We start from the raw sequence: 25,282 nt of genomic DNA, 5'->3' as shown, positions 1-25,282 counted from the left end.
AGGAAACTAAAAGTGCAACAATCTGAAACACCCAGTAATCTGCTCCTGTTGGCTAGCTTTGACAGAAGTTGTTCTCCAATAGTTTGTAGGAGAAAGTGAAGACGGCAGATACTGGAGATCAGAGCTGAAAATGTGTTGCTGGAAAAGCGCAGCAGGTCAGGCAGCATCCAAGAAACAGGAGAATCGACGTTTCGGGCATCAGCCCTTCTTCAGGAATCCAATAGTTTGTACTCAATCTCTGTAGCTTGAGTATCCACTTCATCCATCAGTTTTGTATGTATGTTAAATGCCCAGAATTTGTGCAGGGACATTAATAACTATATTTCCACAGAATTCTGATCCAACAAAATTGTACAGATTAGATTAAACCTCGTGATTTGTCACATTCTGTTGGATTGAATTGCAGGAAGACTGCAGACTTGATAAACACTGAAAGTACTCTCAAATATTTCTGTGGCTTGCTCTTGTAGATACATGGACTTAACTAAATCCTCATTCAGTAGACATTCATTCTGTGCAAAGTCTTCTTTAGTTGCCAGCCAGTGGATAGTATAAGTGACAACAGAAAAGTAGATATCAGCGATTAATAAGAATGGGGAGAAGAACAAGTGAAGGGAAAGAAAGGGATCTGCTGAAGACCACACTTTACCAATAATCCCTTCTGAAATATGCTGTTTGCAGTCATTTACATTTAAGCTCTGTCACAGTACACCAAGCCAGCCAGCATCTCCCAATTAAAAGTAAAGGAGAAAAAAAGCACAGACACACGAGAGGACATAGAATGGAGTTGAGTTAGAGAGAGAGAATAAAGCTGAAAACGTGAAACAAAGTGGAGATGACAGAAACAGAAAGACAATTGTCTCTAAGTTAATATGTATAGTGTCACTGCAAATTCACGTGGCACTTATGAATTGAGTTGACAATGGGAATAATATCAGAATTCTGTGGTATTTGCATTATTAAAGTCCCTGCATAAATTTAGAGCAATCAGTTGAGCACCACCTTCTAATTCAAACTAACTTTCTTCCATTGTGCCTTCATTTCTAAAGCCATTGAGTCCACACTCCCATGGGTGGTTAAGTATGTAATATGAACAGATTGGCCAAAAGGGGTGTGAAATTGAAGCAGAATAAAGCTTCATGGAATTCCTTCCTTTTGCCACTCAATCTTAATTTTTTGTACGTGGCAGAAACTTGTTTAAAAATGAGAATTCATCCGTGTCAGTTTCCCGCACCACAGGTGCTGTCATACCTGCTGAATTTCTCCAGCACCTTCAGCTTTTATTTCATAGATCCAGCATCTATAGTACTTTGTTTTTATTTTAGAAGTTCTAGGTGAGTCTCAAGTAATTTATGAGCTTTTTCAAATTCCAACAGCACATGCTGTAAAACATTTACTAGAGAAGCTCTTACCGAGTCAGCCACAAATGTAAGCAATCATAGAGGTAATCATTTTATCTTTTAATGCTTCTTATTTACACTAAATTAAACAAGAGAATTTTTCATATTCTTTTGCAATGGCTGGGCTCCAGCTATAAGTCCACATTTCTTCTGGATATGTGTGTGTCTCCAGGTGTGGATTAGCCATCCCTACTCATGACTTGGAGATGGAGGTGTTGGACTGGGGTGCACAAAATCACACAACACCAGGTTATAGTCCAACAGGTTTATTTGGAAGCACCAAATAATCAGGTTGTCACCACCTGATAAAGGAGCAGCGCTCTGAAAGCTAATGTTTCCAAATAAACCTGTTGGATTATAATCTAGCGTTGTGTGATTTTTAACTTTGTACATCCCTACTCAATTACTTTATTTTTGAGTTTTAATATGAGGATCAACATCTTGCAGAGTCAGGGACTATCTGCAATGTATTTACAAGGTAACTTCAATTTTGACTACTTCTGAACCTATTGGTCCACAGATCCAAGTCATGTTAGTATTTCATTCAAGTGGTCATTCCTGACATGTGCACTTAATGACTGTCAGGAAGCTAATTAACCCAAGAAGATAGCTTCATCAAGTTTGTCATTAACTTCTAGCCACATTAACTACAAAAATTATATCATCTAATGGCAATTAGATAGTGAAATGAATGGTCAATTTTCTTTTTTCAATTGCAATTTCTCTTGATAGCTGTCTTAAAGTCATCATGATTGAAATCATTCATTGATTTAACTGGTTTAGCAAAAAGGAGAAGCTTATCACTTTTATTTTCAGGCAGACCAAATGGCTGAATAAACTAAATAACTGATAATTATCCTTTGACATTTAACACTGCTCAGGTCAAGTACATATCCTTTCAATGGCATCATTCACAATCCTAACAAATGAAGGTCTGGCAAAAAAATGTATCGACAGAATAAAACTGCAGAAGCTCGCAACTAAGTTCTCAGGCCACAAATCAAGTTAGATTGTATCACATTTATGCAGTGGAATATTTTGTTCCAACACAAAGATATAATATAAAGGGAGCTTTGCTCCATATTTAACCATTGCTAAAATTGATAAGGGACTGTTTGATAACGATGTTAGATCAAAGTTGAAACTTAGTTCATTCTCAAACAACTGCATTGCTCACCTTCATCAGCAGATGATTCATCTAGCAAAAAACAAAAGGACATTAATAATATGTGGGGAACAACAAGCACTTTTTACACAGCACCACAACATTCTTTAAATCTCTGCTACAATCTAATATTTGGGTTCTTTCTTTCTTATTGTTTGCAAAAAATAGTTATATGTACCAAGGCTTCTATTATTATTCTAACAGGTGTAATTTAGGGTAAAACACTACAACATTTTAATACCTCATTAATGTTCAAGAGGGTGTCTGGCAAACTGCATCTCTCACAATGTTTGAGGAAACCTATTCCTTTAAGAAAATGCTTTGCTTTCACCATCCATTGCCCCGAAAATACACAAATTTCCCGAATGCTACAATTCAAAAATATTGTAACAATTTTTGCAGTGTCATCATCCTCATTCAACACAAGGTGGGTATGGATAGGATAGCAGGTAGGATATTTGATGAAAATGATCTCTGCAAGATCCATGTTGAGTTTCACACCTTCCAAATTTGGACCAACCTAGGATTGAGTTCAAAACTCTCATCTAAAATGCCAAGAATTTGTAATCATTTTGAAGGTGTAAGAGTCTTTCTTCACATCACACTTTCACACTTCCCTCACTTCAAGCCATTTGTCTGGGAGCGCTAGCAAAACTAGACTCAATGTAAATCAGGAGAAAAGTGGCTGGAATTATGTCTAACACAAAGGAAGATGGCATAGTTATTGACAGTCAGATCTTTCAATCTCAGGACACTGATGTAAGATATCTTCAGGGAAGCATCCGAGGTCCAACTTTCTTCAGTTGCTTCATCAATAATCTTCCCTTCATCATGTCAGTAGTGGGGATATTCACTTATGATTTCATAATATTCAACACCATTCATGACTGCCTAGATATTGAAGCAATCTGTGTCCATAAGCAGCAAGACCTGAATAACATCATGACTGGGGCCGATAAACAGCAAGCAATATTAATACTATGCAAGTGCCAACCAAAGGCCATCTAGAACAAGAAAAAATCTTGAACTTCAATGGCAGTACCATCACTGACATCCCCCCCCCCCCCCCCACCCCATCCCAAACTATCAACATCCTGTGGATTACCATCGACCAGAAACTGAACTGAGCAAGCCACACAAATACTCAAGCTACAAGAGCAGGTCAGAAGCTAGGAATTCTGAGGTGAGAAACACACCTTCTGACTCTGCAAAGCCTGCCCACCATCTAGAAGGTACAAGTCAGGAGTATGATGAAATGCTCTCCATTTGCCTGGATGAGTTCAACTCCAACAGCACTCAAGAAGCTGGACACCAGCCATGATAAAGCAGTCTGTTTGAATGGCACACCATTCATCACTTTCAACATTCACTCCCTCCACCAGTGATGCATGTGGTGGCAGCAATCTGTAGTCTACAAGATGCACTGCAGCAATTTACCAAGATTCCTTCAACAATATCTCCTAAACCTGCAGCTTTCATAACCTAGAATAGATAAATAATAAACACTATCACCTGAAGCTCTCCTCCAAATCACACACTATTATAACTTGGAAGTAGATCAACATTTCTTCACTGTTACGGAGTCAAAATCCCTGGAATTCATTCGTTAATAGCACTATGCATGCACCCATCCACTCTGGACAGCATACATTCAAAAAGGCAGCTCACCACCATCACCTTCCCAGGGAAACAGGGTAAATATGTCCTGGATAAGATCACAATGCCCACATTATGTGAACAAATAAAACATGGCAAAATGGAATAGGGAAGTAAATGACTCCATTCATGATTTGCAATGACTACCAAGATTCTGTAACTCCATTACATTCCTCAAAAGTCAATTACTAGTCTGTCAAATGACTATAAATTCATCTAGGATCATACTGATTTATAGGCGCTGGTGAGTGAATGTGTAGAAAAAGCCATATCAATGATACATGATACTGTAAGTCTCTAATGTACTCTGTGAAAAATTGTGTTTTCCATAAGGAATGATACTTATTTGAGTAATGTGATCAAAATACTTACATTAACTTTAAAATGGATATGTTAAATGAAGAATTTTATATATCTTTATATATGCAATCTCAAACATGGCTTAAAATATTTTGTCACAATTAGAATTTTGTTAGCAAAAACAGCCCACTGAAATGTTTGTGCTTCAAAGTCCATTTCTGTCACTGTCTAAGCTATCAGTAACACATAAAATCAAATAGGATAGGTAGACAATTTGTGCAACCCACCTAGGTTTAAAAATAGTGATACGTAAGATAATTTCTAATGGAAAATGTATCCAAACATGCAAACACTCCAAAACAGATGAATGGTAATCATTGTCTCTAAGGTTCTATTTTTACATCATTTAGCACTTTACTAAAATTAGTTATGTATTTAAAATGATACACATTGCATTAAATCTTACAAATCTTAGAAAATGGAAACATGCAACAGTAAAAACATACCTTTTGTTTCATGATAAGCTTCATGCTGTACAGGCTGTATGTTATCCGAAATATTTTTAACTTCCTGAAGAGCTTCAACATCTGAAATATATTTAATGTGCTGTAGTTAGTAAACCTAAGATATTATAGTTTGTAATTCATCCGGGGCCAAATCGTTGTACAAAACATTATTCTGCTCATAAGAAATTCACTTTGTTTGCATTCTAACAGACTTAAATGGATTAATTCCTTTGTTAAAATAGGGGAAATAAAGATGATATGACTGAGAAACAGTTTTGCAATAACTTTGACCACAGTATTTTTCAAGGTTATTACCAAGTAAAAAAATGAACGATTTGATTTGATGAATGTGTAGAGAAGTCAAAATTATAATGCAAATAATGAGATCACTGATTCTTGTTTTCAAACCCACCTATTTTTACCAGCACCACACCCTTCATTTCAGATTCCACTTTTGATTTCACATAGCCAAGACAGTGCACCCCTGTACAAGGGCAAGAGCTACACCATATTTCTGATAAAGTGGCATAATCACATCGTCTCACAATGCTCATCTTACATGGTAGAGCTGAGTTGGTATGTGGTGTATTTGTGGAATGTACTGTAGTGAGACTAGGAAAGAAGTGAATTTCTTTTGCCAGCTAATCAGAAGGCAAGGTCACGGACAATGAGGGTTTTGGTGAAGAATGCTAATGAGTACGTAACCTGTTGTATTTATGAGCTGGAAAGCATGCCAAAGTTTCTCTCATTATAGTCAAAGGTCATGGAACATCAACAATAGATAAGCCAGGACTCTCAGCTTTGATTTTTGGTTAATGCTCCAGCAAAATAAGAAGAACCCATAAAGATGCCTTTTTGGCACATTAGGGTCTTTCTTCTTCTTGCTACCTTGAGCTGCCATACAAATTGTCATTTCTTGATCATAATGTGCTTTATCTACTTTATAAAGTTGTTCAAATTTTGACTTCATTTTGCTAGATATTGACTTCCATATTTCAGAGGACCTTCTATAGAATTCCGATATGTTAACAGGAATATCAGGGCTTTCATTCTTGTATTCTTCACAGCAAGCCTGAACAAGAGGACATCTTGCCTTTCAGCTTCTCAGGATCACTGTTTTGCCATTTTGATGTTTTTCCGATGACTAGCTGCTAGCGCTGATGCTCATGCCTTATAGCTTTTACCTTTGAAGGGGACTTATGTAGGTGACAGTCTTATGTAGGTGACAGTGAGTCCTTATGAAGGATCCTGTCCGAAACGTCGACTCTCCTGCTGCTCAGATGCTGTCTGACATGCTGTGCTTTTTCCAGTGCCACAAACTGTCTAGGTGACTTATGTAGTCTCACATCAAAAATGACATGACCTAAATATTTGAGGGAAGATCTTAAAAAATCACATTTGTTTTTCCTTACTTTTAGGCTATAATCTTCAAGTCACTGCAAAGTAGCATCTAAATTCTGGAAATGCTCTTTATCATTTCTCCCAGTGACTAAAATATTGTCTGGTAACACAGGACGCTGTTCAGTAAGCTTAAAATCTGATCCATGGTACATATGAAACATTCACACGCAGATGTGATTTCAAATGGAAGTTATATTTCACTGCAGAAGGCTGTGGAGGCTTAGGTCACTGAACGTATTTAAGACAAAGATAGATAGGTTCTGGATTAATCAGGGAATCAAGGGTTATGAGGAGAAGGCAGGAGAATGGAGTTGAGAAACATATCAGCTATGATCAAATGGCTAATGCTGCTCCAATGTCTTATTGTCTTATTCATTAATGGGATGAGGACATTGCTGGCGAGGCCAGCATTTATTGCCCAGAGGGAAGTTAAGAGTCAACCACATTGCTGTGGGTCTGGAGTCACATGTAGGCCAGACCAGGTAAGGTTGGTAGGTTGTTTCCCTGAAGGATATTAGTGAACCAGATGGGTTTTTCCAACAATCGACAATGGATTTATAGTCCCCTTTAGACTCTTAATTCCAGATTTTTGTTGAATTCAAATTCCACCATCTGCTGTGGCAGGATTCGAACATGGGTCCCCAGACATGACCTGGGTCTCTGGATGAACACTCCAGCGATTATACCACTGGGGCCTCGCCTCCCCTGGTGTTTGCATTATGGTCTTACATCCTGATGTTATATGTATTATGTATTACATCTTTATGGGGTGTGTGTCGCAATCATTAAGTACTTCTGTGACTCAAGATTTACATTCAATTGGAAATAGGCTTGACTAACGCCAAAAGGCCACTTTTGGAATTTTGTGTTCAATTCTGGTCTCCCTGCTGTAGGAAATATATTGTTAAACTTGAAAAGGTGCAGAAAACATTTACAAGGATGTTGCCAGGGTTGGAGGGTTTGAACTATAAGAAGCTGAATAGGCTGGAGCTACTTTCCCTGGAGTGTCACAGGCTGAGGGGTGACCTTAACAAGGTTTATAAAATCATGAGGGTCAAGAATAGGGTGTATTGCCAAGGTCCTTTTTTTCAGGGTAGAGGAGTCCAAAACTAGAAGGCATAGGTTTAAAGTGAGAAAGGTAAGATATAAAAGGGGCATCTTTTTCACTTTGAGGATGGTGCACATATAGAATGAATTGCCAAAGGAAGTGGTAGTGATTGAAACAATTAAAGCATTTAAAAAGCATATGGATGGGTATATGAATGGGAACAGTTTAGAGGGATATGGGCCAAATGCCAGCAAATGGGGCTAAATCAATTGAGGATATTTGGTTGGCATGAACGAGTTAGACTCCCCTATTCAGTCTCTCCCTATAGCTCAAACCTCCTCCCCACCCCCCCACCCCCACCACCAAACCTTGGCAATATCCTTGGAAATCTTTTCTGAGCCCTTTCAAGTTTAACAATATCCTTCGTACAGCAGGGAGAGCAAAATTGAATACAATATTCCAAAAATGGTCAACTCAATGTTTCATACAATCGCAACATGACTTCCCAACTCCTATACTCAATGCACAGACGAATAAAGGCAAGTGTACCAAATACCTTCTTCACTACCCTAACTACCTGCGACTCTTCTTTCAAGGAACTATGAACCTGCACTCCAAGATCTCATTGTTCAGCAACAGTCCCCAAAACCTTACCATTATGTGTATAAGTCCTGATCTGGTTTTCCGTACCAAAATGTAGCACCGCTACATCCTCCTTTTGTTCACCCTCCCACTCAATTTAGTATTGTTGTGTCCAGTTTTGCTAGCTTTGTTCAAAGCATTAAAGGAATTGGCTTTTTATCTGAAAAGGAAGAATGTGCATTGTTATGGGAATTGTTCTTTAAGAGATTTGGCACAGGCATGACATGACAATGGTCTCTAGTGCTGTAACCACTCTTACTTAATATTAAAAGTTTATCAAAGGCATATACAAGTCAACTTGAATTTTCTTTTGGGTAAACAATAAAGCATTTAATTACCATACAGTGAAGATATTTTTAACAACTGCTGTCAGCCTTTAACATCATACTGCCAATTTTCATACCAGTTAACATGCCAAGCACACTGTGGATGAAAAGATTTCATTTCATTTTATACTGTGATAGTTCTGCTAACCTAATTTGACTTTTTAATATTTGTTAACAGAATGCGACTATCGCAGGTGAGGCCAGTATTTCTTGCCCATCCCTAATTGGCCTTGAGAAGCTGATCATGACATATTTTCTTAAACCGCTGTAGTCCATGCTGGGTGGAGAAGGGAATTCCAGGATTTCAACCCAGTGACACATTTAGTCAGGATGGTGTGGTTTAGAAGATGCCAGGCAGGTAACAGCGTTCCCGTGCATCTGTCACCGATGTTCTTTCAGGTTGTAGCAGTTGCAGTTTGGAAGATGTTGGTTATGGTGCCCTAGTGAGCAGCAGCAGCACCTCTTGTTGATGGGTCTATGTATCAGTCAATGTTAAAGGTTGTGGATGGGGTGCCAATCAAGCAGGATATCTTTTCTTGAAGAAATTTTCTTGAATGCTGATAGAATCAGTGTGGTTCAATCATAATTCTGGCTTGTAGGTGGTAGACAGGCAGTAGAGAGTTATGAAGAGATTTTTTTTCAATCACAGAATTCAAAGCCTCTGAATTGCTCTTATAGCCACAGTAATTATGCAGTTAATCCTGTTCAGTTTCTGGTCAATGATATCCTCCAGACTGTTGATTATGGAGAATTTAACCAAGGTAATTCCACTGAATGTCAAAGGACAATGGTTAGATTTGCACTTTTCAGAGTCGATCATTGACTGAAATTTCCATGGCATATGAATGAATACTTGCACACTTGCATATAAACATAGAATGCTTCAATATCCGAGGAGTTGTGAGTATATGTGCAAACAGCAAATAACATGCCTATATCTGATTTTATGATGGAAAGAAGGTAGTTGAAGAAGCAGCAAACATTGGCTGATTGTCATCAGTTAGCAATTTGTCAGGCAAAAGTGAGGACTGCAGATGCTGTAAATCAGAGTCTAGATTAGAGTGGTGCTGGAAAAGGACAGCAGATCAGGCAACGTTCGAGGAGGTAGCAATTTGTACATATAAATAATAAACATACTGAAAATTTAAGTTAGTAAGTTTAGGAATAATGTATGCCATTATAAATTATAAAAGGATTAAGAATTTCAAATGCATTACCAGAAAATGTTTTATGAATGTTAGAATCTGAAATGTAAAATCAGAAACAACTGGTTATTAAAATACTGGCATTACAAATTATAAATGCATAGAATTAACAAATGTGGAATTATCTTCCTGTTGATACGCAAAAATGCAGCTATTATATCTCCAAAAATGATAAATCTAGTGGATTGTTACGGCAAAAGGAAAAATAGTTAAGGCAAACCAGAGTAAACTGGAACTAAATGAAGACTTTAAGAGAAATTTTGGTGAGTGTTTGATGTGGGGATGGTGGGGAGAGAGATATAATAATATCAACAGAGACAGCAGGAATTTGATTAATTTAATCACAGGAGTTTCTTCCTGGGCATTTCTGTGATTAAACACTTAAACAACCTTTAAAAACAAAAAAAAATGTAAATAAAAATTTTATACACAGAGATATGCTATTGGTCCAGACGATCTGTAATTTGGAGTAGGCCCCTTACAAATAGGCATATGATGTGTTTCAGTACTGAGCAGCAGCAGTCAAGAGGTGCTCTCCAGCAGTTACTCCCACCAAGAAACAACTTGGAGATTCAAGAGGTGGCAGTGAAAGTGTCACAATCCAAGACAATTCAGCAGCCTATTAGGGAAGAAGGGGGAAAGAAATAGCAGAAGAGAGAAAGTAGTTTTTAGCGGATTTGATTACTCAATTTACAGATGAAGTTGTCTGAAATTAAGAAAGTTATTAGAAAGTAAGAGGAATTTTTCAATTGAGTTATCAAGGAACATAAAAATGTAAAATAGTTTAGATGACACAAATAAAAAAATTCAGTGTCAGGAAGGAAATAGGGGCATTAAGTGATGGACAATATTATATTTACAGGCAATTATGACAAAATGACATGGTCAAATAATGTTTGGCATGAGCATTGTGGAAGTCATTTTCTTGGCCGTGCCTTCCCTCTTGGTTAAGGAACCATTTTGCTGGAGGGCCCCTTACCCAGCAGAAGAATAGTACTTGGCATGTAGCTATGAGAAGCTGTCTTGCACATAGCTCAGATCCTCTCTCGCTGACGTATTGCTGGTGTGTGTAGCTTAACTGCTCAAAGGTACTTCCTCTTGTCAATTAGCTTCACTTTCTCTATGATATATTGCCAATTTGTGTTGTTCCTCTAATTAAGGACATCTGTCCTGCATTTGTCACGGATCTCTGTAAACAGCATGTTGGGTGATAACTTTCAGTCCTGTTTACTTGTAGAATGTGTAGCATCTTTTAGGGCTGACTCTGAGAGCTGACCCCTGATTCGGTATCTCCTTTAAAAATCCTGACATTTTGTAATTTATGGTCAGCCTGTGTTTCAGCTCTATCTTGTTTTCTACATAATCTTGTAACTTTCTGCTGTACTGCAGTAGTGCTTATTTTTTCCCCAGCACCCATGTTGTGTGTGTGCAGGTGTGAGACACAGTGAGAGACACAAGGTGCACAAAGCTTTATTCAAATTTCCACCACCAGGAAGAAAGGAAACACCCAAGGGCCTGTGACAAGCAGTGCCCTTCATATCAAAGGGCAATGCTGTGTGATCAAACAGCCATACCTAAGACAGTGGTGTCCCCATGATGCATCTTGTAATAAACTGGTTAATGCTCAAGGTCTGCCTCTCGAGATTTTCTTCAACAAGCATTTACCAAAGAGATAGCTAAGGCGGACGTGATACTGGACGATCAGATTAGAAACTATATAGCCATATTGAACAGAAAGACAACAAATATTAAATAAGCTAATCAAACTCAAAAGTAGATAAAACCACTGATCTTGATTCCCTGCAGCCAAGCATTTTTAAAGCAGCACGGGAAAGCGTAGCAAGAGTATAATGACGCAAGCCTAACAATTAATTTGAAAAGCACCTAGTTCCAGAGTATTATCCGACAGATAATGCTTTAGCTACATTTAAGCACAGACATAAAACATGTTCAGCAAACAATAGGGCAATCAGGTTAAAATCAGTTGTGGGAAAGATAATGGAATTCCTATAACAGTGACTACATCACAAAAGTTTTTAATTGACTGCAAAGTGCTTTGGGACGTGCTGTGGTTAATTTGAAAGGTGCAAAAAGAATATCAACAATTTTTACATTTACTAAAGGAGAAAGCAGAAAAAAACAAGAAGTTAAGACACAATAATAAAAAAAACAAAAATTGCTAGAAAAGGTCAGCAGGTCTTGCAGTATCTGTGCTAAGAATTCAGAGTTAACATTTCAGGTCCTGCTCTGTTATAATAATTCTGTGAACTTATCCGCATTGAAATAACTGCACAGAGGGCAGTATCCCATCATCAAATCACCCTTTATTTACTTGTGGACAATACACTGGATGTGGCCAGACAGGTCAGAGACAATCCTCAAGTGAGAAGATTCTAATCTTGTTGTATTTTTTTCTCAGGATGTCTGACACTACATTTTTTTAAAAAACCCCCACACTACCGCCTAACTGCGGTAGTGCTTATTTTTTCCCCAGCACCCATGATGTGTGTGCACAGGTGTGAGACACAGTGAGAGACACAAGGTGCACAAATCTTTATTCAAATTTCCACCACCAGGAAGAAAGGAAACACCCAAGTGGCCTGTGACAAGCAGTGCCCTTCATACCAAAGGGCAATGCTGTGTGATCAAACAATGAAGGGGAGGGCAGGGATTAAATCAAAATAGAGTTGGAGGGGGAAATAATGTACTACACACCCTGTGGCACCCACCTCTCCCTGAGGCCTTTAGAAAACTGTCTGGAGGACTAAACAAAACATTGGGTGATGAAGAGTGGCCATTAGGTGGCCCTAAAGCTAATCAATTGGTAAATCAACTCAGCAATTGATTTGGCAACGTAACATGGGAGCGGGAACGAAAGAGTTAATTGGACTATGGAGACAATTTTGTGATGACAGGCACAAGGAATCCGTTTTGCGCTCATGGCAGAATACTGCCACCAAATTGGGGATTGAATTAATTGCAAATTGTACCATAAAATCTGTCAAGGTCCTCAAAAGTGAATGTGCTCGAGCAAAACAATAACAGAAACAAAAGGAGAAGTCACTGGTGGCTGGTAAGCAAACAGAAGTGCACAGTTCAATGGTTGGCTGATTTCGCTGCTGGTTGGATGCCACCTGAACTGCTGTGCTCTTCCAGCACCACTAATCCAGTATTTGGTTTCCAGCATCTGCAGTCATTGTTTTTACCTCGTTTAGTTTTAACATGGCAGACAATGATAATTCGGATTTAGATGAGTGTTGTTCTTTTTTGCGGCCCCCATTTCAAATTCTTCCTTACAGATTGATCAGTCTTTTGAATGTACAGATGTTCCAACTAATCCTCAAATTCCCGTCGCTCCCCCACAGCCTACTTTATTTCGATTAGATTCCCTACAGTATGGAAACAGGCCCTTCGGTCCAACTAGTCCACACCGAGCCTCCGAAGAGTAACCCACCCCGACCCATTTCCCTCTAACTAATGCACCTGACTCTATGGGCAATTTAGCATGGTCAATTCACCTGACCAGCACATCTTTGGGTTGTGGGAGGAAATCGGAGCACCCGGAGGAAACTCACGCAGACACAGGGAGAACGTGCAAACTCCACACAGATAGTCACACAATACGGGAATTGAACCTGGATCATTGGTGCTTTAAGGCAGCAGTGCTAACCACTGAGCCACCATGCCGCCCCAAAAAATTAATAGTTCTACGTTTTCTCAGTCCAGACTTGCAAATGATGCTTCTACTTCTAAATCTCAGGCCGTTGTAAGTTTGGCAGTTATACCCGACCTAAAACAATGCGCTACTGGAGCCACTTCTGTTTCCCCTCCCCTTTTCAAGATATAGATCATATGGCTTATAATACTCACAGTCAGAAAAGATTAAGATGGTTCCGATCTTTTAGTAAGCATCATGTACAGCAATTAGAAACTTTTTCAAATTCTTCTTCTGAACATACAGAAGACAAGACACTCACATTAAGAATGTTCCCTGTAAGGAAACTACCGAACCCACAAGCTGCTGCCCCTAATGCCATTATTCGTGTTTATTGCCTGTGGAAGCCCCATAAAATTATGTCTATCCTTAGTAATGCACCGGACTGCCACAAGGTGCCTCAGCAATTCATCAACTTCCTACATACTACAATTAAGGTTTATGATGGTAATGCAAATGACCTTTTGGACCTCCTACAACAAATTCTCACCTGCTCTGAGTATGCCCATTTTATTGAACATATTAATCATGACAATTTTACTGATTTTGCTAATGCTGTAGTCCAGGAACAACAGCGACAAGATAATATTCTCGTTGCTGCATCTGCTATATTAGTAAAGTCTATCGACCTGCTCGTATTCTGAACTTCGCCCAAAAAATAAGGAGATTGCTGCGGATTTTTTGGAACATTTTAGGGAATGCTATGAATCTTATTCCGGAGATCAAAATCGAAATTTCAATGCTGTCAATTCTCAGTATAACTCTATGTTACTAAACTGTTTGCCGTCCTCTGTAGTCACAGCAGTCAAGACAAATGATTTGCAATGGGTTGAAGCCACTTCTAATCAACTCCATCGTTCTATTAGAGTTCTATGGAAACATCAAAGTGAAGAAAAACTTCAAGTTCGGGTAAAATCGAAATTTGTTGTTCAAGAAGGATCTTCTAAGCAACTACCCGTGCGTAGTAATAGAGGCTCTGCAACTAGCCGAAACAACAGTCGTGGGCGTGGACGAGGGGTTTCTCCCCCTCCTCCTAGAGGTATGCCTCCTGGCTATATTAATTGCAACAGCTAATATCCCTGGGTTCGTGGTTGCCTGATTCAAGGCTGCTTTATTTGTGGCAGTGCTTACCACTCGGGGCACTACTTGCCATAGAAAGGCATTAAAGGAAGAACAGTAGGAAAAATTCACCAGTTTTTCCCAGAATAATCCTTTTTCTCAATGACTAAATAATTTTCCTTTACATTTTCTGTCTTCCAAACAGGAATCCACAGTCTTACTTAAAGTAAACAACAGATAGTATCCTTTTCTAATTGACACAGGAGCTTCAACATCTTCTGCAAAATCTGACATGGATTTATCAAACAGATGAAGAGTTTATCTGGTCTCCGAGGAGAGCGCCAAGGATATCCACTTTCTGAACCAGTTCCCGTTTATTTCCAAGGTTATTCCCCGTTTCATCGTTTTGTGATTACAAACAAAATATCATGCAACCTGATAGGACGAGACTTGCTGTGTGTCTTTCAAGTTAAACTTGCATGTTCCCTGATGGTGTCCAGCTTGATTTTGACTCATCTGAATGCCAGCTGTATGTATCTACTAAACCACAATGGTGGTCACTTGATATTGACCCTCAAGACTCTGAAGATCACATTACTCTTGCTTATGTTCGAACAGGCCAAGATAAAATTCTTGAAAATTTCTTCACAGATTTAATTGGAACTAAATGGACTATGCAAATTTTGGCCCATATCACCGGTCCAGAAGGAGAGGCACATTTTGTTGAACTACCTTCTCACCTATGGAAGCAAGGGGACTCATCAGCACCTCACATCACTTAAAGTGAATCCACCTCACCATGCTAAAGAAATTGGCCATATGGTTCACTGTGCAGATACCAAGGCTGACCTACATTGTTACGTGCTGCATACAATTCAAGAAGATATGACTGTTCTATATCGTTCAAATCATACTTCCTGCAATGCTACACTTCAGCACCATGAGTCAAGACATCCTTGATTTGGTCAACCCTGATGTATGGGCTGAGACATCCTCGCATGTTGGACTTACAGACTGTGAAGTTGCTTTGAAGCCAAATGTTATTCTGCCATTCATTCGCCAGTACCCACTGAAACAACTAGCTATACCGAGCATTACTGCTTTAATTGAAGACTTTCTCCATCAAGGCATCTTAGTCCCATGCCAATCGCCTTGTAACACTCCAATTATGTCTGCCCCAAAGCCTGGAAAACCTGAACAATATAGAATGGTGCAAGATTTAAGAGCTTATCAATGCTATTGTTCAGCCACTTCATGTATTGGTTCCAAACCCAGCTCATATTTGATAATAATGCTAAATATTTTGCTGTTGTTGATCTTCAGCATGCAATTTTCTCACTGCCTCTTCATGAGAACAGCCAGTACTTATTTGCCTTCACCATTAATGGACAGCAACAAACTTGGACTTGACTACCCCAGGGCTTTGTGCATTCTCCAACACTTTTTTCTCAGATCTTACAGAAATAATTGAAGTGTTTAATATTAACAAGTGGATCTACACTAGTTCAATATGTGGACAACCTCCTTGTAGCCAGCACTGATGAAAAATCAAACTGATCTGATGTCGTCCTTCTCCTGAATTACTTGAAGCACTTAGGATGTGTAGCCTCTTCACAGAAAATCTCCATCGCACTACGCCAAGTCAGGTTCTTGGGTTTTATTATACCTGCTGACTTACGGTCTTTAGAACAGAGCCTCATCGCTCCTATTGTCAACTTCCCAGCCCCAATTACTGTGAGGCATATGTGCCAATGGCTGGGTATGGTCAACTTCTCCAGACAATGGATTCCCAATGCAGCTCTCTTCATTTAGAAGTTGACTCCATATTCCTCCTATGAGGGTACATTTACCCTTTCCTCAGAAGCAGTGCAAGCCTTTGATGAACTGAAGCAAGCTTTATCACAAGCTCCAGCTCTTGGAAGACCTCTTCATGACAGACCTTTTCAATTATATTGTACCCATTTTGGATGACTGCCTCCTCAGTACTTACTCAACTTCATGGAGATAGATATCGTCCAGTTGACCCTGTTGCTTTGGGACATCTGCACTCAGATTTTAACTCCATTTACCTCAGTTTACAATCTGCAGAGAATCTTATACTACAACAAGACATTGTCATCTACAGTCCATATTCAGTAATTGCCCTTTTAGGGAATTTGCAAACTCAGCATTTGACTGCAGTCCAACAAAGTTGATAAGAGATTTATCTTTTGAATAATACTCGATTGACTTTTAAGAATTGCGCTACCATCAATCCAGTCGATTTCTTAGTCCATCCTCCTCCAATATTGTCGACTCTAGAACATGATTATTTTCTTCTCTTTAATGAGGACATCCAAGTTCGGCCAGATCTTTCTGACACGCCAATCTCCAACCCTGATATCAATATATTCACTGATGGAAGTTCCTTTATCGACCATACAGGAACTCGTCTTTCAGGCCATGCTATAGTTGATGACTATGGCTCTATCCTGGAGTCTGTTGCCTTTGATTGCCCTTTTTCAGCTCAGCAAGCTGAACTTTTTGCACTCATTTATGCTTGTATTGTAGGGACAAGGCTTCGTGCTAACATTTATACTGACTCCCAATATGCTTTCGGGGTTGTACATGATCTTGGGCAACCTTAGAGTAACAGAGGATTCTTGACATTATCTGGCACTCTCGTTTCTCACCAACAGTTAGTATCAGACCTTTTGACCGCGCTCCTGCTCCCAAAACAGATTTCTGTTATCAAGTCTACTGCTTATGGAAAAGGCCAAACCCTTGTTGATGTTGGTAACCGTGCTGTTGATACGGCTGCAAAACAAGCAGCTTGCAACCGCCTTATGATTGTGCCTAAAATGTTGAGTCAGACTGAAAGGTCTGAGAAGAGTAAGTCTACCTCAGATAAACTAATGCTAACCATTCAAGATGTGGTTACCTTACAGAGGGACGCTTCTGAATCTGAAAGGCAGTTGTGGTTTGAAGCCGGCTGTTATTGTCATCCTGTTACTAAACTATGGACCATTCCAGCTGGACAAATTTGTATGTCTGATAAACTAGCTTTATGGGTAGTTGACTGTATTTATAATGCTACTCACTGTGGTACTCACTCAACATCTGACTTGCGTTTGAATACCTGATGGCATCTGCGCCTCCAGCAGATGCCTCACTTGTCAGGAACACAATCCGGGAAATTCCAAAGCTACTGCAAAAACTGTTGTAAGTATCCTACTGAAGGAAATTATTCCCTGCTTTGGTATTCCTCTTTGCCTGTCTTTAGATAATGCTCCTCGTTTTATCAGTGATATCAGTGCTCTCAATTTGGCATCAGACCTCAACTTCATTGTGAGTATCACTCACAGGCTTCAGGCCTTGTGGAACGCTGTAACCAAACTCTGAAAACTAAACTTGCAAAATTAACTTCTGAGACAGGTCCTTCCTGGGTTAAACTATTGCCTCTGGGTCTGTTTCACTGCACTCCTGCTGGAAAGACTCATTTATCCCCTGCCGAAATAGTTTATGGCCGAGCCTTTCGCACACTTTGGAACAACATCACTGCCCCTGCCCACTTTCACCACATGGCGGATGACATGTCCTCCTATGTTTTTTTCCTTAACTAAAATTTTGGGAGGACTCCATTCTCGAGTACGTGCTGCTCATGAAAAATTCCCCTCTCTAGAAGGAGTTCACACTATTGAGCCAGGATCCTTTGTTCTTATCAAAAACTGGACGCGTCATGGCCTACAACCTAGATAGGAAGGTCCCTTTCAGGTCCTCCTCAGTACCCCAATTGCTGTCAAAGTGGCAGGGCGACCTGCATGGATTTATATTGATGATTGTAAGGTCATTGGAGATATATCTAAGAAGGGGGGAAATGACAGCTATGATGGAGATGATGAGAATTAATGGGAAGATGATGAAGATAATTAGAATGTAAGAGAACTGAGAAAGGATTCAGAACCAGACTGAGGTTATAGCTGCCTTTTCAAATTGTAATTTTCTTTCTGTTTTAGACATTCTAACCCTTGTGTACTAGAAAATTATCCATTTACTGTGAAATTGGAAAGAGAATGCTTTTCTAAAATTTAATGCTGTGCTAAGTTTTGTAAACAATACTTTGATGAGGTTTGCAGCCAGCTTGTCTCTGTTTGAATTTTGTAAACATTCAACTCGACCTTGCAATAGTTGAACAAAAGCTGAAGAACTGTTATGTCCAAAACCAGCGGATGAGAGAATAACAACTTGAGTTTTCCCAGTCTTTGCCCTTGACAGCGTGATAAGAAACAGTATAAGGCAAGTATCTGAACAATACTCAGATACCCCTTTACATTGAGGCATCTAGCTGAATGGACTGGGGTCAATTCTGCAGAATTTAAATAAAGCTCCTTTCTTTATTCTTGCTAATAGTTGAGTCAAGTTGATTTAATTTCCACGACAGTAAACTTGGGGGCTCATCCGGGACCCCAGAACTGGGTGAGATTCTGAGGATTCCAAGGGGGCTCAGGTGTCAGCGCCTTGAAGGTCTTTCACTTCATCTCGAGCACTGAATTGGCCCTTTTGCATGAGAGGACTGGGAATCTGTGGATCGCCCTAGCGCCTGGGTTCGAATCGAATAAGGTCAAGGTAAGAGTCGCGGCTTAAGTAATCCTATATAGAGACTCATTCTAAGAGAATAAATGAATCAGGAAAAGGGTTCAATAAACTCTTGTGCGGTATTTCAGCAAAACACAAGGGAAAGGATTGCCAGCTCTGGAGTGTTTGAGAGACAGCAAGTTTAAGGGTGATTTTAGACTTGGAACCACCACTGGCTGAGGTGGACTCGTCAAAGACATACCGGGTACGTGGTTTCTTGGTTTACAAAAACCAAGGCATTGAGGCGGACGCACCCAATGTGAGCGGGACCTCTGGAGGTAAGAAAGCAAAGGTAAGAAAGCAAGTCAAAGGGAAAAGATAATGGTACCGCAAGAAAGAGAGAGGGCTGAACACTTTTCCAGTGACACTGAAAATGGGCTCCGGCAAGAGCAAACAAAAGGAGAGTCCACACAGGACTTGGAATAGCCAGCCAAAAATACAATACATGCTAAATAATTATGGCCTAGAGTCTGTAAAGCAGTTAGAATTGTGGATCAAGGAATGTGGTTTTCCGGAGGGAGGAAGTTTTAGTAAAAGACAGTTGGAAATATTGAGGTCGAGATTGGAGGAGAGAGAGAAGGAGAAAAGGAAGGGAAAATAGAACCTGTGAATTGGAGTGTTTATAACATATAAATATAAATATAAAACATATAAATAATGTGTAATTTTCTAATGTAATTGCACAACTTCACCACGGAACACAGAAGCTTTAACCCTTGTGTTGCTGGACGGAATTGCGTCAAGGTGCCTTACTTTATTAAATTAGTGCTTTAAACAGACTGTACTCCTAGTGATTCTTTTGACCGATCTCGAATGAGGAGGACCCTTTGGAGGGGTCCAGGTCTTCAACAGAAAAGGTGCTAAAGCCAAATGGTACCAACAATTACGTGTGGACTATTGCAAAGACCATGCAGTTACAAAATCTGGTTCATATCCTATTCCACGTTTGGAAGACTGCATTTAGAAGGTGGGTCAAGCAGCTTATATTTCTAAGTTGGACTTACTCACAGGACACCGGCAGGTTCCTATATCCAAAACAGTGAAGGAAATTTTGGCTTTCTAGACACCAAATATACTGTACCAATTTGAATTCATGCTCTTTCGTATGAAAAATGCACTAGCTACATCTCAAAGACTACCAATAAAGTCATTTCAGGGTTACCCAATTGCATGATAAACAACGACGATCTCATAATGTGTAGACACACATGGAATGAACATTTACAGCATATATCTGATTGACTTTGAGTGGTGGGCTTTGTGATAAGCCTGGCTAAGAGATGAGTTCTCAAAAGTCCGAGTCACATTCCTGAGCTATGTTATTGGACATAGTCAGATGGCACCACAGAATGTGAAGAAAATGTTTACTGGGGAGTTTCCATTGATGAACAGGAAAATACTATACAATTCCAGGGATTGAGCGTTTTTTTCTTGGAAGTTTGTTCTGAATTTTAGAATTCCTGAAGAAGGGCTTATGCCCAAAACGTTGATTCTCCTGCTCCTTGGATGCTGCCTGACCTGCTTTTCCAGCAACACATTTTTCAGCTCTGATCTCCAGCACCTGCAGTCCTCACTTTCTCCTCGCTGAATTTTAGAATGGTTGCTCCATTGCCTGACTTGTTGAAAAAGTGCAGAAAAGTTTTAATGGACGGAGGAATGTCAGAAGGCATCTAACAGCCTGGAAGCTGGGTTGATCACTGTCCCAGTAGTAACCACATCTAATTACATAATGCCATTCAAGGTGGCTATCGACGCGAGTGATGTGGGTGTTGGTGTTATACCCTTGCAAGAACACAATGAGAAGATAGAAAGACCTTCCAGTTATTTTTCCAGAAAATTGAATAATCATTAACAGAAATATTCCATGTTGAGAAGGAGTCTTTGAGCGTGGTGTAGGCATTGCAACATTTCAACAGTTATATTGCTAGTAATGTGTCTGAGACAATTGTATCTACTGATCATAACTCCATAAAGGTTTTGAAAAAATTTAAGAATAAAAATTGTAGACTATCTAGATAAAGCTTATTATTGCATCCATTCAGTTTGAAAATTATATACGTGGCAGAGTGGGAGAACGTAATGCAAACGTGTTGTCATAACTTTGATGAAGGCGTTCGGTGGTAGGAAAAAGAATGGACTGAAATGGACTGTGGTAATGAATGTTTACATGCTTAGCATGAATGTAATAGTAGACTACAAAAACGTAAGACTAAAGATTTTTAAACACGCCATCATCTTTGTATATTGATGGTTCATTTTTTTAAGGGATGGTGTGATGGTCTTTGAGGTCTATTTTATCCTGTATTTTTTAGAAGAGAGGTTTTAAGGTTTGTGAGACCTATTGTTCTTATTTTTGAAAAGAAGAACAATAGAAGCAGCCTGAATGAATAGGGTCAAGATTCCCCAGAGGCGGGACTTTTAGTTTTAATTTTTCAGTAGCAGTCTCTGGGATCTTGAAGCTGGATGCTGAAGCTGTTTTTCCTCTTGCTGTTACAGCTAAAAGCTGCCAGTTCTCTTCTTGCTGCTAGTTTTGCATGCCTTTGCCAAGACTGTCTTAATGGGATGTTATCATATTGGAACAGTTAATTAGTAGTAATTCATATATCTATTAAAGTATTTTAATAGAGCTACAGTTAAGCCAATTCTTTTATTTTATTTTTATTTAGTCTGTAATTTAACTGTAGTGTAAAAATAAAGTGTGTTTTGCTTCATGTTGAGTACTTTAACCAATCAAATTGTATTTGGAATGGAACATCTTACACTTACTTTTAAAATCAGAAAATGTTAGAGTCTAGACTATTTTCTTAATATATTTTGAGGGGTTTTGAAGGATATAGGACTAAGATAAGTCAGAGATTTCAGTTGGGAAGGGAGTGTCACAAAATGAGCTTAACACATTTTGTTGGCATGGGAGTGCAAAACAATTTTTGTATACTTATAATATGAAGGCCAGACTAGACTGTGCCTACTTAGAAATACAATGGGCAAGTGCTTTTGTATCACTGTTTACTAAATGGGATGTTTACACCAATCATTCAACTTACCTTAACTTAAAGTTTACAGCAAGGTTAAAGTCAGGGCAAATGGCCAGATTGGTTGCCTGGCTATGTTGCATTTCCTATACAGCAACAACTTAAAAGCTTCAAATTCCTCATTTTTGGGTTATTGTGTTTGTGTTAGACATAAAAATAATATTTCAAACCAGATCATTAAGAATTAATTTTTAAGGGTTAATTGGACATGACAATAAGCAGTTGAGGGAAAATGAATCAAAACAAGGTTTAGTGGAAAGCTGCCAGTTTTGGCTGGCAGTGAGCTTATAGGGAACTGTCCATTTTGCTGCAACACCTGGACTTGTTTGTGAACCCCAAGCAAAGAGGAATGCTTGGGAAAGAATTCAGAATTCTGGATTAGTGGTGCTGGAAGAGCACAGCAGTTCAGGCAGCATCCAACGAGCAGCGAAATCGACATTTCGGGCAAAAGCCCTTCATCAGGAATAAAGGCAGTGAGCCTGAAGCGTGGAGAGATAAGCTAGAGGAGGGTGGGGGTGGGGAGAAAGTAGCATAGAGTACAATGGGTGAGTGGGGGAGGAGATGAAGGTGATAGGTCAGGGAAGGGAGGGTGGAGTGGATAGGTGGAAAAGGAGCTAGGCAGGTAGGACAAGTCCGGACAGGTCAAGGGGACAGTGCTGAACTGGAAGTTTGAAACTAGGATGAGGTGGGGGAAGGGGAAATGAGGAAGCTGTTGAAGTCCACATTGATGCCCTGGGGTTGAAGTGTTCCGAGGCGGAAGATGACGCGTTCTTCCTCCAGGCGTCTAGTGGTGAGGGAGCGGCGGTGAAGGAGGCCCAGGACCTCCATGTCCTCGGCAGAGTGGGAGGGCGAGTTGAAATGTTGGGCCACGGAGCAGTTTGGTTGATTGGTGCAGGTGTCTCGGAGATGTTCCCTAAAGCGCTCTGCTAGGAGGCGCCCAATTTCCCCTTCCCCCACCTCATCCTAGTTTCAAACTTCCAGTTCAGCACTGTCCCCTTGACTTGTCCGGACTTGTCCGACCTGCCTAGCACCTTTTCCACCTATCCACTCCACCCTCCCCTCCCTGACCTATCACCTTCATCTCCTCCCCCACTCACCCATTGTACTCTATGCTACTCTCTCCCCACCCCCACTCTCCTCTAGCTTATCTCTCCACATTTCAGGCTCACTGCCTTTATTTCTGATGAAGGGCTTTTGCCCGAAACGTCGATTTCGCTGCTCGTTGGATGCTGCCTGAACTGCTGTGCTCTTCCAGCACCACTAATCCAGAATTTGGTTTCCAGCATCTGCAGTTATTGTTTTTACCTCAAAGTATTCAGAATGTCAATACAGCATGTAATCTCAGATTCAGAATGGCATTAATATTCAGCAGATTTTCTAATTTGAGTCCTTCCTCCTGGGGATCGCGGGACACGTGCCGTGGAAACTGAGGAAGTGCTAGCTGTCACCCAAGAGTCTCCGATGGGTGGAAAGCAGTGAGACTCGCATGCTAAATATGTCTCATATTGTTTAAACTAATAGATTGACTCATTAGTTTGCATACATCCAAAGTAGATTAAGCTAATAAAATCATTTTATATCAAAGCGCACGTATCTTCTTGTATTCATTCTCATCGATTTTAAAGAATCCATTTGGTACTTACATTGTTATAAATGATCAGGGACATTATGAATGATTTTGGGTGATTGGCAAAAAAAAAAGTTGTTATTAGAACTGAAAATCCATCAAAATTTCTTACCTGATACCCAGATGATTCTATTACTCCTTTGACCCAACTCAAACAACTGTAATTTGTAACAAACATTAATTACCTGAGGCAGATAAACGGACTTCTGCAAAATATATAAAAACAGGGAAAATCATTATTCCTGAATAATAATGTTCATTGCAAGATATTCACAGCTATCAGTTAATTCAGTGCAGCTTATTTCTAAAACCTATGAGCTGAACATGAACAATGTTTTGGTTAAGTTTGATTTGTGCCTGATTTTTAGCAGGGTTTGTTACGCCAAGGCCTCGCAAGTTCTCTTAACTCAGAGAGTCATAGAGATGTTCAGCAATGGAAACAGACCTTTTAGTCTAACTCGTCCATGCTGACCAGATATTCCACATTAAACTAATCCCATTTGCTAACATTTGGCTATATCCCTTCAAAGCATTCCTATTTATATATTCATCCAGATGCCTTCCCAACAGTGGCTTACTGGTTAGTACTGCTGCCTTACAGTACCAGGGACCCGGGTTCAATCCAGCCTTTGGCAATTGTCTGTGTGGAGTTTGCACATTCTCCCTGTGTCTACGTGTGTTTCCTCTGGGTACTCTGGTTTCCTCCCACAGTCCAGAGATGTGCAGGTAAGGTGAATTGGCTGTACTAAATTGCCCATCGTATTCAGAGACATGTTAGTTAGGGGAATGGATTTGGGTGGGATACTCTTTGGAGAGTCAGTGTGGGCTTGTTGGGCCCAAGGGCTTGTTTCCACACTGTAGGGATTCTATTCTAAAAAAAATGTTATAATTGTACCAGCCTCCACCATCTCCTCTAGCAGCTCATTCCATACACCACCACTGTCTGTGCGAAAAGGTTGCCTCTTGAGTCCCTTTTATAAATTTTCATCTCACCTTAAAATTACACCCTCTAGTTTTGGACTCACCCACTCTGGGAAAAAAGATCTTAGCTATTCACCTTATCTAACCCCCTAAAGATTTTATAAACCTCGATAAGGTCACCGTTATTCTCCAATGCTTCAGGGAAAGTAGCCCCAGCCTATGCAGCTTCTCCTTCTCACTCAAACCCTCCAACCTTGCCAACATCCTTATAAATCTTTTCCGAACCTTCTCAAGTTTCACAACATCTTTTCTCTAACAGGAGATCAGAATTGTATACAGTATTTCAGGAATAGCCTGACCAATGTAATGTAGAGGCACAAGTGACCACCCAACTCCTATACTCAATGCACTGACCAATAAAGGCAAGCATACCAAATTTTTCAATACCCTGTCTACATGCAATTCTGCTTTCAAGAAACTATGAGCCTACACCCCAAAGTCTCTTTGTTCCATAACACTCCCCAAGACCATACCGTTAAGTGCAAAGTCCTATGCTGATTTGCCCTAACAAATGCAAAACCTCACATTTATCTAAATTAAACTCCATCTGCCACTCCTCCCACTAGCCCATCTGATCAAGATCCCGTTGTACTCTGAGATCACCT

General features: G+C 39.8%; 1 protein-coding gene across 1 annotated transcript in view; it reads right to left on the bottom strand.

Annotated features, from left to right (window-relative positions):
- The window catches only part of LOC140487661 (uncharacterized), a 183,076-nt gene that overhangs the window by 2,534 nt on the left and 155,260 nt on the right, over positions 1-25,282 (bottom strand). Inside the window, exon 15 of the mRNA XM_072586944.1 lies at positions 2,578-2,598. Within this exon, the coding sequence (XP_072443045.1) occupies positions 2,578-2,598 (21 nt within the window). The remainder of the gene's footprint in view (positions 1-2,577; positions 2,599-25,282) is intronic.

Source organism: Chiloscyllium punctatum, chromosome 17 (assembly GCF_047496795.1).
Source record: "Chiloscyllium punctatum isolate Juve2018m chromosome 17, sChiPun1.3, whole genome shotgun sequence".
Lineage (NCBI taxonomy): Eukaryota > Metazoa > Chordata > Chondrichthyes > Orectolobiformes > Hemiscylliidae > Chiloscyllium > Chiloscyllium punctatum.
Note: the sequence above shows the minus strand (reverse complement) of the source record. Positions and strands in the feature narration are given on the sequence as shown.